The 11,333-nt window shown below is 25.3% G+C and overlaps 10 protein-coding genes across 10 annotated transcripts in view, besides 16 other annotated features; 4 read left to right on the top strand and 6 right to left on the bottom strand.

Moving 5' to 3' along the window:
- EDI_216340 (uncharacterized protein) overlaps nt 1–596 on the top strand; it is a gene marked incomplete at both ends in the record, with an annotated part of 1,178 nt that extends 582 nt beyond the window's left edge. The window contains one exon of the mRNA XM_001738732.1: nt 23–596. Coding sequence (XP_001738784.1) covers nt 23–596 — 574 coding nt within the window. The remainder of the gene's footprint in view (nt 1–22) is intronic.
- Nucleotides 597–684: 88 nt separating this feature from the next.
- EDI_216330 (uncharacterized protein) lies at nt 685–2,331 on the bottom strand (the record flags this gene model as incomplete). Its single annotated transcript, XM_001738731.1, has 1 exon — nt 685–2,331. One exon carries the CDS (start codon nt 2,329–2,331, stop codon nt 685–687), a length of 1,647 nt encoding a protein of 548 aa, XP_001738783.1.
- A 744-nt stretch (nt 2,332–3,075) lies between these two features.
- Nucleotides 3,076–3,185: a microsatellite.
- Nucleotides 3,186–3,196: 11 nt separating this feature from the next.
- EDI_216320 (ER-derived vesicles protein ERV15, putative) lies at nt 3,197–3,684 on the bottom strand (the record flags this gene model as incomplete). Its single annotated transcript, XM_001738730.1, has 2 exons — nt 3,197–3,464; nt 3,536–3,684. The coding sequence occupies 2 exons, from the start codon at nt 3,682–3,684 to the stop codon at nt 3,197–3,199; spliced, it is 417 nt and encodes a 138-aa protein (XP_001738782.1).
- Nucleotides 3,685–3,984: 300 nt separating this feature from the next.
- Nucleotides 3,985–4,034: a sequence feature (AT_rich).
- Nucleotides 4,035–4,052: 18 nt separating this feature from the next.
- Nucleotides 4,053–4,148: a microsatellite.
- Nucleotides 4,149–4,173: 25 nt separating this feature from the next.
- On the top strand, nt 4,174–5,365 carry EDI_216310 (uncharacterized protein; the record flags this gene model as incomplete). Its single annotated transcript, XM_001738729.1, has 3 exons — nt 4,174–4,176; nt 4,226–4,502; nt 4,533–5,365. 3 exons carry the CDS (start codon nt 4,174–4,176, stop codon nt 5,363–5,365), a joined length of 1,113 nt encoding a protein of 370 aa, XP_001738781.1.
- Nucleotides 4,606–4,635: a sequence feature (AT_rich).
- A 13-nt stretch (nt 5,366–5,378) lies between the features above and the next one.
- Nucleotides 5,379–5,420: a sequence feature (AT_rich).
- Nucleotides 5,421–5,448: 28 nt separating this feature from the next.
- EDI_216300 (60S ribosomal protein L31, putative) lies at nt 5,449–5,901 on the bottom strand (the record flags this gene model as incomplete). Its single annotated transcript, XM_001738728.1, has 1 exon — nt 5,449–5,901. One exon carries the CDS (start codon nt 5,899–5,901, stop codon nt 5,449–5,451), a length of 453 nt encoding a protein of 150 aa, XP_001738780.1.
- Nucleotides 5,902–5,929: 28 nt separating this feature from the next.
- Nucleotides 5,930–6,018: a microsatellite.
- Nucleotides 6,019–6,090: 72 nt separating this feature from the next.
- Nucleotides 6,091–6,118: a sequence feature (AT_rich).
- Nucleotides 6,119–6,276: 158 nt separating this feature from the next.
- Nucleotides 6,277–6,330: a microsatellite.
- Nucleotides 6,331–6,358: 28 nt separating this feature from the next.
- Nucleotides 6,359–6,379: a sequence feature (AT_rich).
- A 35-nt stretch (nt 6,380–6,414) lies between these two features.
- EDI_216290 (uncharacterized protein) lies at nt 6,415–6,969 on the top strand (the record flags this gene model as incomplete). The annotated part of the gene is made up of 1 exon (XM_001738727.1): nt 6,415–6,969. The coding sequence occupies one exon, from the start codon at nt 6,415–6,417 to the stop codon at nt 6,967–6,969; it is 555 nt and encodes a 184-aa protein (XP_001738779.1).
- Nucleotides 6,970–7,095: 126 nt separating this feature from the next.
- EDI_216280 (uncharacterized protein) lies at nt 7,096–7,719 on the bottom strand (the record flags this gene model as incomplete). Its single annotated transcript, XM_001738726.1, has 1 exon — nt 7,096–7,719. One exon carries the CDS (start codon nt 7,717–7,719, stop codon nt 7,096–7,098), a length of 624 nt encoding a protein of 207 aa, XP_001738778.1.
- Nucleotides 7,720–7,816: 97 nt separating this feature from the next.
- Nucleotides 7,817–7,838: a sequence feature (AT_rich).
- Nucleotides 7,839–7,907: 69 nt separating this feature from the next.
- On the bottom strand, nt 7,908–8,220 carry EDI_216270 (uncharacterized protein; the record flags this gene model as incomplete). Its single annotated transcript, XM_001738725.1, has 2 exons — nt 7,908–8,051; nt 8,110–8,220. The coding sequence occupies 2 exons, from the start codon at nt 8,218–8,220 to the stop codon at nt 7,908–7,910; spliced, it is 255 nt and encodes an 84-aa protein (XP_001738777.1).
- Nucleotides 8,221–8,226: 6 nt separating this feature from the next.
- Nucleotides 8,227–8,305: a sequence feature (AT_rich).
- Nucleotides 8,306–8,401: a microsatellite.
- Nucleotides 8,402–8,419: 18 nt separating this feature from the next.
- On the top strand, nt 8,420–10,207 carry EDI_216260 (uncharacterized protein; the record flags this gene model as incomplete). The annotated part of the gene is made up of 1 exon (XM_001738724.1): nt 8,420–10,207. The coding sequence occupies one exon, from the start codon at nt 8,420–8,422 to the stop codon at nt 10,205–10,207; it is 1,788 nt and encodes a 595-aa protein (XP_001738776.1).
- Nucleotides 8,596–8,650: a microsatellite.
- Nucleotides 8,727–8,749: a sequence feature (AT_rich).
- Nucleotides 9,699–9,727: a sequence feature (AT_rich).
- Nucleotides 9,818–9,846: a sequence feature (AT_rich).
- Nucleotides 10,208–10,286: 79 nt separating the features above from the next.
- Nucleotides 10,287–11,333, bottom strand: part of EDI_216150 (uncharacterized protein) — a gene marked incomplete at both ends in the record, with an annotated part of 1,599 nt that continues 552 nt past the window's right edge. The window contains one exon of the mRNA XM_001733388.1: nt 10,287–11,333. This exon is cut by the window's right edge and continues 552 nt beyond it. Coding sequence (XP_001733440.1) covers nt 10,287–11,333 — 1,047 coding nt within the window.

Below are 11,333 nucleotides of genomic sequence, written 5' to 3'. Positions count from 1 at the left end.
TCTATTACTTTTAAAAAACAAGATCAACAAATATTATTGTTAAAATGAAACGTGTTTCTAGTCTAATAGGAAATGGAATAAACTTACCTTGTCCTTCTTCAGTTTCTCAATTTGGAAAATTAATTAATCATAAAATTAGAGATATTTTTGATAAAGCAGATATTAAACGTGAACAACCTATTGTTTTTGATAATGAAATGCTTGGAAATTATTTAGGGATATTTGGTGATAAATTAAATGATGTCACTCAATATATTCTTAATATTATTACACCTGATAAAATATTATTATCTCAAACTAAAAATAAAAGTAATAAAATACTTGAAAACCACTGTAACTCACCAATTATTCATTCTTTAGATATTGATACTTTGAAAACAGAAACCAACAAAGAAGAAATTATACAAAATGAAAATATTAGTTTTGTTAGTTTTGATAATCAAGAAATATTCTTCAATAATGAATGTCCTATCAATAATGGATCAATTAATATTATTACTGCTTTTCCTTATAGTAATTGGCAAATTCCTTATACGGCATTTATCAATAATACTACTCAACAACTACCAAGTCTTTCAAGTTCTGGGCTAATTTGATTTTGTTTATTCTTTCTTTTTTTTTTAACAAAAAGTAATCCATTTTTTTTCTATTCATTTTAAAGTATTTCAAAGAATACCAGATATGTTATTTACTTAATAAGAAATTTACCCATTCAACTTTTATTTCAAATTCTTGCTTCTCTTTAAATGAAAGAAAAGTAAAAGAAGGATCATCTAATATTCCTTGAATAGAAACAATAATGAGTTCTTTATTTTTTTGAATGAGGGATTCATTTTCAGTTGAAAGAAGAACATTAAGAAATGGATATGATAAAGTTCCTGTAAAGGGGGTATCACCAAATAAGATAGAAGGAAATTGTTGGGTACAATTACTTTTCAAGTGTAATTGAATTGATAATAATAATTCTGAACCAATAGAATCTTGAGGTTGAATAGTTGAAATAAAATCAGTAGAAAAGAATGGTTCAGATAATAAAGATAACCAAAGAATTGCTAGTGATGGAGTAGTATCTATAGATATTTGAAGTTGTTGGAATGAACTAGGAACATCATTTTTATTTAAAAGAAAAGATGGAATAAAATCAAATAATGAACATTTGAGTAATGAATATAACTGATCAACACAACCATAATCCAATAATAATTTTAAACCACCACCAATCAAAAAAGATAAATAATATTGTGGTAATGTTATTAGTTGAATTAATTTAAGAATTTGTTCTATTTGTTCTAAATCATTATCTTCAATATATCTAATAATTTGTGGAATAATAGAAGAAATATCCAATGAAGATTCTTCATTAAAAGAAAGGAGAATTTCAATAAAATTTTTTTCTAAGGTTTGACCATCAAGATGAAAAATAACTTGTTGAAAATACTCAACAGCAGCAGATTTAGGAATATAATGAATGAGATGAGGCAATAACAAAACACAGTGATAAAAAGGAGGTAAAAACTTCAGTATTTGAAATGCAATAGAAGATGATAATTGAGTATAAGTTAATAGAGTAATTAAAACTTCGTTATTTGGATTCTCAAAAAAAGATTCAATCAAATAATCACATAATGGAGATCGAGAAAAGTATTGCTCTAAAAAATCATTTGATAATGTAGCAACTAATATACGAAGGAATTGAATACATTGATCTGATATTTTTGATAATAGTGTTGATTGAATTAAATGATCAATATTATAATGATTAAATAATGATGCTATTAATTCTACAGGTGATAATAAAAGGTATTGATTAAATAAAATAAAAACAGAATAATCTAAAGAATCTAATAATAATAAATAAAGGTTTTTAACCATACTATGAAAAGATAATTCATCTATAGAAACTTTGTTTAGCAAAAATTTATTAGATTGAAGAAGAGTAATAAATTGGATTATTAAATCAACTAATGATTTTGTTAATAAATGTCTTGAAAAAACTTGGAATAAATCATTAATTGAAAAAAGGGAAGAACGATGTAAAACTAAAGATGGTTCTTTTAACACTATTTGAAGAAGAAGCAAAACACATTTATCTGACTCTATCTTTAAATCAGTTTCTTGTTTTATTAAAATTAAACAATTAATATTGAAATGATGGAGAAAAAAATGAAGTAATTCATTATGAATCATTTCATTTTCTTGGTTTAGATAATAATGATATAATTGTGTATATTCAAGCTGGTTTAATGAATTCTTTAATGAAGATATCATTTTACATTTTGTTGTAGATAAACATTTTGTAGAATGAATAATTTCAAAAACTGTACTACTCATTTATAAAACGATTAATCTAAAGATTTTAAGATATGATTCAATCTAATCACACTATAATGATGAAATAATCTTTAAAATTTTCTTTCAATTTCAATCTATCATCTCATAACTCATTTCTTAAAATTATTTATGGTATACAACAAATTGATGTTATTTTGTTTATGTATCTTTTGTCCTCCAATCGCTGTATTTATAGAAACCAATTCTATAGGAATGGAATTTTGGATATGTTCATTTCTTTGGGTATTTTGCTTGAGCATTGGAGGAATTATCTATGCACTCACCAAATGCTTCTTCTAAAATTTGGAGAAAAAAACTAACAAAAATATTTAATTAGCTAATCTAAGAATTATTTCCTTAATAAATGATATGCTGTAAAAATTTTCACTTATAGAGAAAATACAGGTAAGCACAACCACCCCAATTCTCAAAACAAAATATGATACAAGTAATCCAATGTAAATTCCTTTAAGTACATCACCAAGAATTTTACACAACAAATAAAAAAGGAAAACCAGTCACTGTACTTCCAATAAAGAAAAACACACTTTGTAAGGCATATGCCCTGACATATAAATTCTCCTTTTCTAAATTAAAAACCAAAGTCTAGTTATTGCAAATACATTCAATAGAGAAAACTTAGTAATAACAGACAATTTCAAAGAAGTTTATACCACTTGCTTTTTGTGATTCCATTATGATAAATTAACCTTTTCTTCAGTTATATTCTGTTTTTGTCTAAGTTTCAATTAATATTAATATTATAAAAAATAAATTATTACCAAAATTAATAAAAATATGAAAATAAATTATATTTAAGACCAAAGTAAATAAAATCAAAATAATTAAATTAATTCCTTTTTTGCTATTCAGAAGTAATAACGTGGAAGAGAATTCTCCCTATTGAAACAAAGATAAAAAGGAGATAATAACAAATTTTTAAATAACCAATCACCTCTTTCCTATGAATATTTGTAAAAACAGTTACAGGGTTATACTTAAATGAAGCTTGAAAGAAATGATAAATATCTAAAGATAATAATGGAATAGTAAAAAGAAGTTCAAATATAAAAAATTGGGGAATATAAATGATGGTCAAAATAAATTGTATTATAACTTCTGGGATAAGAAAACTTGGTTGTGTGAGTAAATTAAGTAACAAATACTTTAAAATAATCAAACAGAAATAATAATTTAAACAAACGGATTAACTCTCTTACAAAAATCTACTGGAGACAATTGGTCAGTTTGAAGATCTACAATACAAAGGCAATGAAACAAAACAATGACAAGTTCTACTCCTGACAATAAAATACCACTAATCCAAGTAACAATGAAATACAGTTGTAACATTTGAACAACTTTTAATTATTAGTTCTAATTTGAAACTTATTTAAAAAAAAAACAAGTAACAACCACAAAATAAATGAACATCAGAAATTCATAAAAGTAAGTTTTTTTTGTTATTTCTCTTAGAGTCCTAAATAAAGTAATAATGAAGTGAGTCATTTATGCTAGACAAGTGATAAATTTAAGAATTACTGAAGAATTTGTTTTTATCATTAAATCTGGTCAGTGTAATAAAATAATAATGATATCTAAAACTTTCTCTCACAAAGAAAATTAATCGAAAACAATAAGTTTAAAAATGACATTTAATTTTTGTTATATATTTTAAAAAATAAAAATTTCAATATTTAAAACACGTTAGTTAATTTTTGAATAAGAAAAAAAATTTTAAAAATTAAAAAAAAAAAAGGAGAAAGTTAAGAGAATGCAAAAGAGAAAACAAATAAGAAAAGAGAGAAAATAGAAAATGAGATCAACATAAAAGAGATTTAAATGGTTTGTTCGAAGAACAAAAATGAAAAAAAGAAGATATTCATTTTAATAGGAAAGAGCACCAATAAAGTTAGAAACAGTATATTTAATGTCAGTGATTCAATATTTAGACTCACTTCATACATTATTTAATTTTCACCAAGTATGTCACAGTTGTGATGACGCTATTGGAAGAACAAAAATTAATCCATGTTATAAAGAAAGGTCATTAGAGACAATGTTATTGGATTCACGACTTAATAATTTGAATAAAGAAATGAAAATATTTGGAGGATTAGAAACACTTCATATTGACATTAACTCATTAGAAAAAATAGAATTAAGTAAATGTTTGTTTTAATTGAATAAATTATAAGAAGGGTTAATATTCAATAAAGTAGTAGAAAGATATAAATTATTTGAAATACCATTCTTTTTAAATCAACCAAGTGCTAATAAATATAAAAATTTAAATGAAATTAAGGATAGAATAGTTAGTTATAGAATTGATCTTTCATTTAAAGAGAATATAGATATAACTTCATTAACTAATTTAAGAGAAATAAGAATTAGAGTAACAAAACAACTTTCAAAAGAAATAGTAACAAATTTTATAACAGGATTAAAGAAATTAGGACATTTACATAAAATAATTATTGATTGTGATACACAACATCTTGAATATTTATGGTCATTATTAAAAGGAATAAATTCAGAACGTACAACAATTATATTTAGATTGAATTGGTTAAGAGATGAAGATATTCCAATAATACAACAAGTATCTAATGTAATAAATGTAGGTATTTTTACTAATGGATTAGGTAAATTTCATGATATTTATTTAAAGAAAGGAGTTATTTTATTATTTTATACAGATTATTATCTTCAAGTTTCTAATCAAATGGTATTTGATACTCAATTTTCAAAATTATTAAAAGAATATTTTCCTTATAAAATTGAAATTCAAGGAAATAACTTTATTGCTCACGTTGGAAATACTAAAATTATTAAACTTCGTTCATTAAATTATCTTTCTGATTTATTTATTAATGAAGCTCGTTTTGATGAAAAAATTACAATTGAATTACCTACCCGTTTAGAAAATTTAGTTATTAATAATACTTCTTGTATTGACCGTCATGGATTAGATGGAATTGAAAACACATTAGTACCTAAAACAGTATTAGCTCAATTTGCTTCTATCATTTAATTTAATCCTTTTGAAATTATTTTCTTTTTTGTTTTTCTATAAATTTAAATAAAATGTAGTTTAAAAGTCCTAAAACATTTCACTTAATTTTCTGTCTCTTCTACTGTTTTTGTAACAAGACCTTTAAAACTAGCTACTGGAACGTATGAAACGAGAGTATAAAATTTACCTTCTTCACCTTCAATTGGAAGTCTAGCCATTCTAACTCTAATTCTATCAGCAACTGATCTAATACCTTGACTCCAAATAAATTGATTTAATCCCATATCAAATTTAACATTATGTGTTTTCATAGTTTTAATTGCAAGGAATCTAATAATTTTAATAGCTTTTGGTGCTCTTTTCTTAAATGATTCTTTATGAAGATATTTATGCATATGAATAGTCATTTCACGAGTAATTGCTGCCATTTCTTTTTCTTTTATTTCTTTACTTGGTTTCTTATTTCCAACTTTACTAGATTTAGCTTCTTTTCGTGCTTTATTAACGGCTCTATATTTTAATACTCGTGGATTAGTTGTGGTTGATTCAGCCATTTTCACTTCTCAAACCCTTTATAGTTCCTTTTTTTAGTTCTTTTAACTTTCATATTTTTTTTCTTTTTTAATCACAATTTTATTTTTTGTTATTTATCATTATTCTTTTTCTGATTTAACTTTGTCTTGAAAAACGAAAACTAAAAAAGTGATTGGTAATTCTAAGAAAACTCCAAAATGGTTTTTCTCTAAAATTCATTAAATTTTATATAAAAAACGAGGGAAACAAAACAAAAAAAAAGTAAAAATATAATTAAGGGTTTTCTAATTAATTCTTTTTTTTCAAATTTGGATAAGGCAAAAACAGACAAAAAAACTCTTCTTAAAAAAGAAGCAATAAATATAATGAAAACATGACAAAATAACGTGGTAACCAAAAAGAAAAAGAAAATATAGAAAAAAAGAAAAAAAAATAAATTAAAAATAAAATTAAATTAGATGGCAATTAAAAGTCAAGTTAAAAATAAATATTTAAATAGTTTAAAGAACTGAAAAATTAAATCATTCTTTGGGATGCCAGTGAAAGACTACAAAATTGTAGTATTAGGAAGTGGTGCTGTCGGAAAGTCATCAATCACAGTTAGATTTGTACAAGGCATTTTCTTAGTTAAATATGATCCAACAATTGAAGATTCTTATCGTAAACAATTAGATTTGGATGGACAACAATATGTCCTTGAAATTTTAGATACTGCTGGTACTGAACAATTTACTGCTATGAGAGATTTATATATGAAAACTGGACAAGGATTTGTTCTTGTGTATTCCATTATTGCACAATCTACTTATAACGATCTTGATCCAATTCATGATCAAATTGTTAGAGTTAGAGATACAGAAAATGTTCCAATTATTGTTGTTGGTAACAAATGTGATCTTGAGAGTCAAAGAATTGTTTCACAAGATGATGGTAAAGCTCTAGCTGATAAATATGGAGCTGAATTCCTTGAAGTTTCTGCTAAAGCTGAAATTAGGATTTCAGACATTTTCACTACTCTTATTAAAAGAATTAATGCTATGAACCAAACTAAACCAAAGAAAAAGAGTGGTGGATGTTCTCTCTTCTAAACAAAACACGGACATCTCTGTTCTCTAATCGTATTGTTCGTATATTTTTCTTTTTTTTTAAATTTCCTTTTATTCTTTTAAAAAACCAAAAACCTATTTTGAAATAAAAAAGAAAATTTTAATTGTTTAAAGTAGGATCATTAAAATTGTAAAGATGGATAAAACTAACACACCTGATATTCCATTGTCACATTTCCATTCAATTGGAGTGAAAATAATTAATTGACCACCATCACTTTGGGTTGATATTGATGTTTCTACAAGCCTAACAGGAACATAACTAGTTGAATCTGATAATTTAACATTTCCAACATAAGCAATAAAAGCCCCTTTAGTTACATTATCATCAACTGAAATTGTTATGTTTTGAATAGACGAACTAGTGATTGGAACAACTACCTTGTTTTCAGTATTTGGAATTGCTTTAAATTGTGAAGTGTGAGTACGTCTACTACTTTTTAAAGTATTACCTTTAACAGTAATTATAATTGGTACTTCACTTGTGTTTGTACTTTCATAGTACAAAACAAATTGAATAGTTTTTAGTTGTGTATTTATTGGTCTTTCATTAATAAATTGAACATTTTTTTTAATATTTCCTTTGTAATAACTAGTGCCATTAATAACAACTAAAGCAGGTGACATATATCCTGTATCAATATGCCACCCATCATTCATTTTACCATCAGTAAAAATAAAACTTTCTTTTCCTTTAGCATTAAAGCAAAGAAGGATTATAAGAATGAGCATAACCAATGAGTGACTTCTTTTTGTTTATAGACTGTTTAAATAATACTATCTTTTACTTTAGCTTTGTCAATTTCATAATGAGATTGAATCTTTTCAGTTTAAAAAAATATTTATTTTTTCAACAAAAGATGTCTAAAATTTTAACTTTTCTTATTAAAAAAAATAAAGGATTAATTTAAGAAAAACATTCATTGATTATTCCCAGTTAGTGCATCATAGGTTTGTTTATCAATCATTTGCATTGTATGTAAAGCTTCAAGAATTCCATATGCTAATGATGGGTTTTCTGAAAGAATTGTTTTTGCTTTTTTACGGTCAGTTTGAACAAGTTTCTATTAATCAAATCAATATTTAAATAATATTAATGGCAAGGTTATTTAGAATACAAACTTTTACTTCTTCTATAGCGCTAAGTAATTGTTGTTTATCAATACAGTCAAGTGCTTGTTTAACATCTTTTTCTGTTGCAAATTTCGTTCCTGTTTGAGGTGGCTGTTGCATCAAATGAATTTTTAAGTTTTTTTTGAAAAACAAAATATTTAATTTTTTGTTATTTTAATATGAGAAAATTATTAATAGTAATAATAAACAAGAAAAATGAAGAGAAAAGAATAAAAAAATAATGGAAAAGAAATAAAAGTCAAAAAAAAAAAAAATAAAAAAAATAAAAAAATAAAAGAAACTGAAAAATTATAATATTATGAAGTTGGTCCTAATACTTTTAGTATTTGTAATTTCAAATGCAATTGAGACAGTTAGCAATAATGACAAACAGTATCATTCTTACATCAAACAAATTACTGAAAAAATGACAGAAGTGAAAAGTAAACATGGGAAACGAATTGCTGAATTAAAGAATCGAATGAATAATTTACAAAATGAACTAAATAAAATGAAACAAATAATGGCCAATGAAATAAATAAAATGAAAGAACAAGTAGTTGAATTGCGTGTTGCAGAAAAAGAAACAAAGAAGGCTAAAATAAATTTAAAACAAATGGCAAATCAAATATATAAATTAAAAAATAAAGCACAAAAAGCTGCTAGTGAACCTGATAAAAGAGTAAGTCAAACTATTATTTCACAATTAAGAAAAAAGAAAGTTTCATATGAGAATATACTTCTATCAATGAAAGAGAAATACACTAAAGCTGAAGGTATATTAAAATCAATGAAGAAAAATCAACACCGAGTTATGAATCAAATCTTCAGATTAAAACATCGAATGTTTAGAGTAGAAGAAAAAATTCGAAGAGAAAATGATAATACAAAACGTTTATTAGCTCAAAAGAAAAAATTACTTAAAGAAGCAAATCAATTAGCTTCAGATAAAAAACGTTTTGCTCAACAAAAAAGTATTCTTGAAAGTAAAGTTGTTGTGTTAAAAGAACAAATGCAAAATGCAACAAAACAACATCTCCCTAAATTACAAAGTCAAATGGAACAATTTAAAGAACGTATTTCATTTTTAGGTGAAAGTATAAAAGATGTACTTGAAAGAGAAGAAGAACTCTTTGTTGATTCTCCTAAACTTTCCTCAGCTAAACAAGAATTTCATTCTAAACTTAATCAACTCAAACAAGATAGATCAAATCTTCTTCAACAAATAAAAGACGCTCGTTATGAGTTAAAACAAATGAAAGCTAAATTAAATCAATCAAAAACGAAGAAAGCTAGTCAAGGAATTCTTCGTGAACAAAGAAATCTTGTTAATGAAGCAAAAGAAAAAGTTATTGAAGTAAAAAGAAAACTAGCTGAAATTAGAAGAAAAAAAGATGTTGTTGTGAGTACTTTTAAAGCAGAAGAAAAACAGTATTATGAAAATAAAAGAATTAAAGCAGAAAAGAAAGCTTTTAAACGATTATCTGATAATGTCAAAGAATTACAAAGGGTGTTTAATAGAATTATTAGAATTAAAAATGCTATGAGAACAAATACCAGTGAAAAACTAAAACAAAGATTAATCATTGTTGATGGACATAAAAAAGAATTATTAATTAAAATTAAAGTACTTGAAAATAGATTACTTAATTATCAAAAAGTTAGACAACAACAATTTAAAGTTCAACGAGTTGAAATGAGAATGAAAAAAGAACGGATTAATAAAATTTTAAATGAATTATATAAGAAAATTGCTATAAAGAAAACTTTACTTGATATGAGTAAAGAAAGTCAAAAATTAATTAATGCTAAAGAATATTTCTTAAGTGTTGATAGAGCTAATGATTTAGAAAAGAAAATTGCAAGGATTAATGCTATTTCCAATGATTTACAAGTGAAAGAAGTAAATATGCTTAAATCTGTTATTAAACGAATGAAAGTTATTGTTAATATTATGGGAATTAAACAAGCAAGCTTTGAAGAGGAACTTGCTGGAGATATGGCTGAGTTCCATAAAATTATTGATGCTTTCATTGTTTCAAAATATAATTTGGATATGCAAACCAGAGAGAATGAACAACAGGCTCAACGATTAAGTGGAAAGTAATAATTGGTTGTTTTATCATTTTATAAATTATTTAATGAACAAAAATTTAAGAGAAAAAAAAAAAGATAAACAATTCTTGTTAATTATCATGCATTAATGATTTCCCCCCATTAAATAAAACACTTCTAAAATCAGTGATTGGTTCTTCTTCTTTTTTAAATTCTTTCTCTTTCTTTGGAAGTGGTGGTTTTGTTGAATGTTTTGATTCTGATGGTTGAGCTGGTGATCCAATAGTTTTATTTTTAGGAGGTGTTATTGGTTTAGTAGATGTTGTTACCTTTGTTTCTTCTTTCTTTTCTCCTTCTTTTAATGACTTTCCTCCATTAAATAAAACACTTCTAAAATCACTTGTTGATTCTTCTTTTTTTTCTGGAACTTTTGGTTTTACAACTGTTTTCTTTGGTGGTAGTGTCGGTTTATTTTCTTTTTTTTCTTCTATTGGTTTTGAGATACTACATTGAGTCATGTGGTGTTGACTTATTGGTTTTTCAGAAGAAATAGTTTGTGATTGATTTGTTGGTAAAATAGGCGTTTTACTTCCAGAACTTGTTCGTTTCTTTGGGATTTCTTGTTTAGCATTTTCTTTGATAGTTTGAGGTAACTCTTTATCTTTACTAGAACAATTGTAATGGTTGGTATTAGTCTTTGAAGGAATTGGTGTTGGTATTTCTTTTTTTGAAGAAGAAGTAACAGGAGGTTGTGTTGGTGGTTTACTTTCTGTAACTTCACCTTCTTTTAATGACTTTCCTCCATTAAATAAAACGCTTCTAAAATCAGTAATAGGTTCTTCTTTTTTTTCTGGGACTTTTGGTTTTACACAACCCTTCTTTGGTAGTGGTGTTGGCTTATTTTCCTTTTCTTGCTTTGAAGTAGCTAAAGAATTCTGTTTTGATGGTGTTGAGAGTTTAGATGGTTGAGTAATTGATGAAGTGTTGCGTGTTGGAAGAGTTGGTTTATGTTGTTCTTTCTTTTCTGGGTTTGGAGGAAGGGGTTGTCTTCCATTTTTTTGAGTAGTTGTTTCAACTGATTCAATACGACTCTGTTTTTTTTCAGTAGGTTGAGGTTTGCTGTCTTCTTTCTTTTCTTTTTCTTTCAATGACTTACCCCCATTGAACAAAACACTTCT

The sequence above is a fragment of the Entamoeba dispar genome, genomic scaffold (assembly GCF_000209125.1).
Source record: "Entamoeba dispar SAW760 scf_1105229461679 genomic scaffold, whole genome shotgun sequence".
In the NCBI taxonomy this organism is placed as follows: domain Eukaryota; phylum Evosea; order Mastigamoebida; family Endamoebidae; genus Entamoeba; species Entamoeba dispar.
The sequence above is the reverse complement of the archived record's forward strand: the minus strand, read 5'-3'. Positions and strand labels throughout refer to the sequence as shown.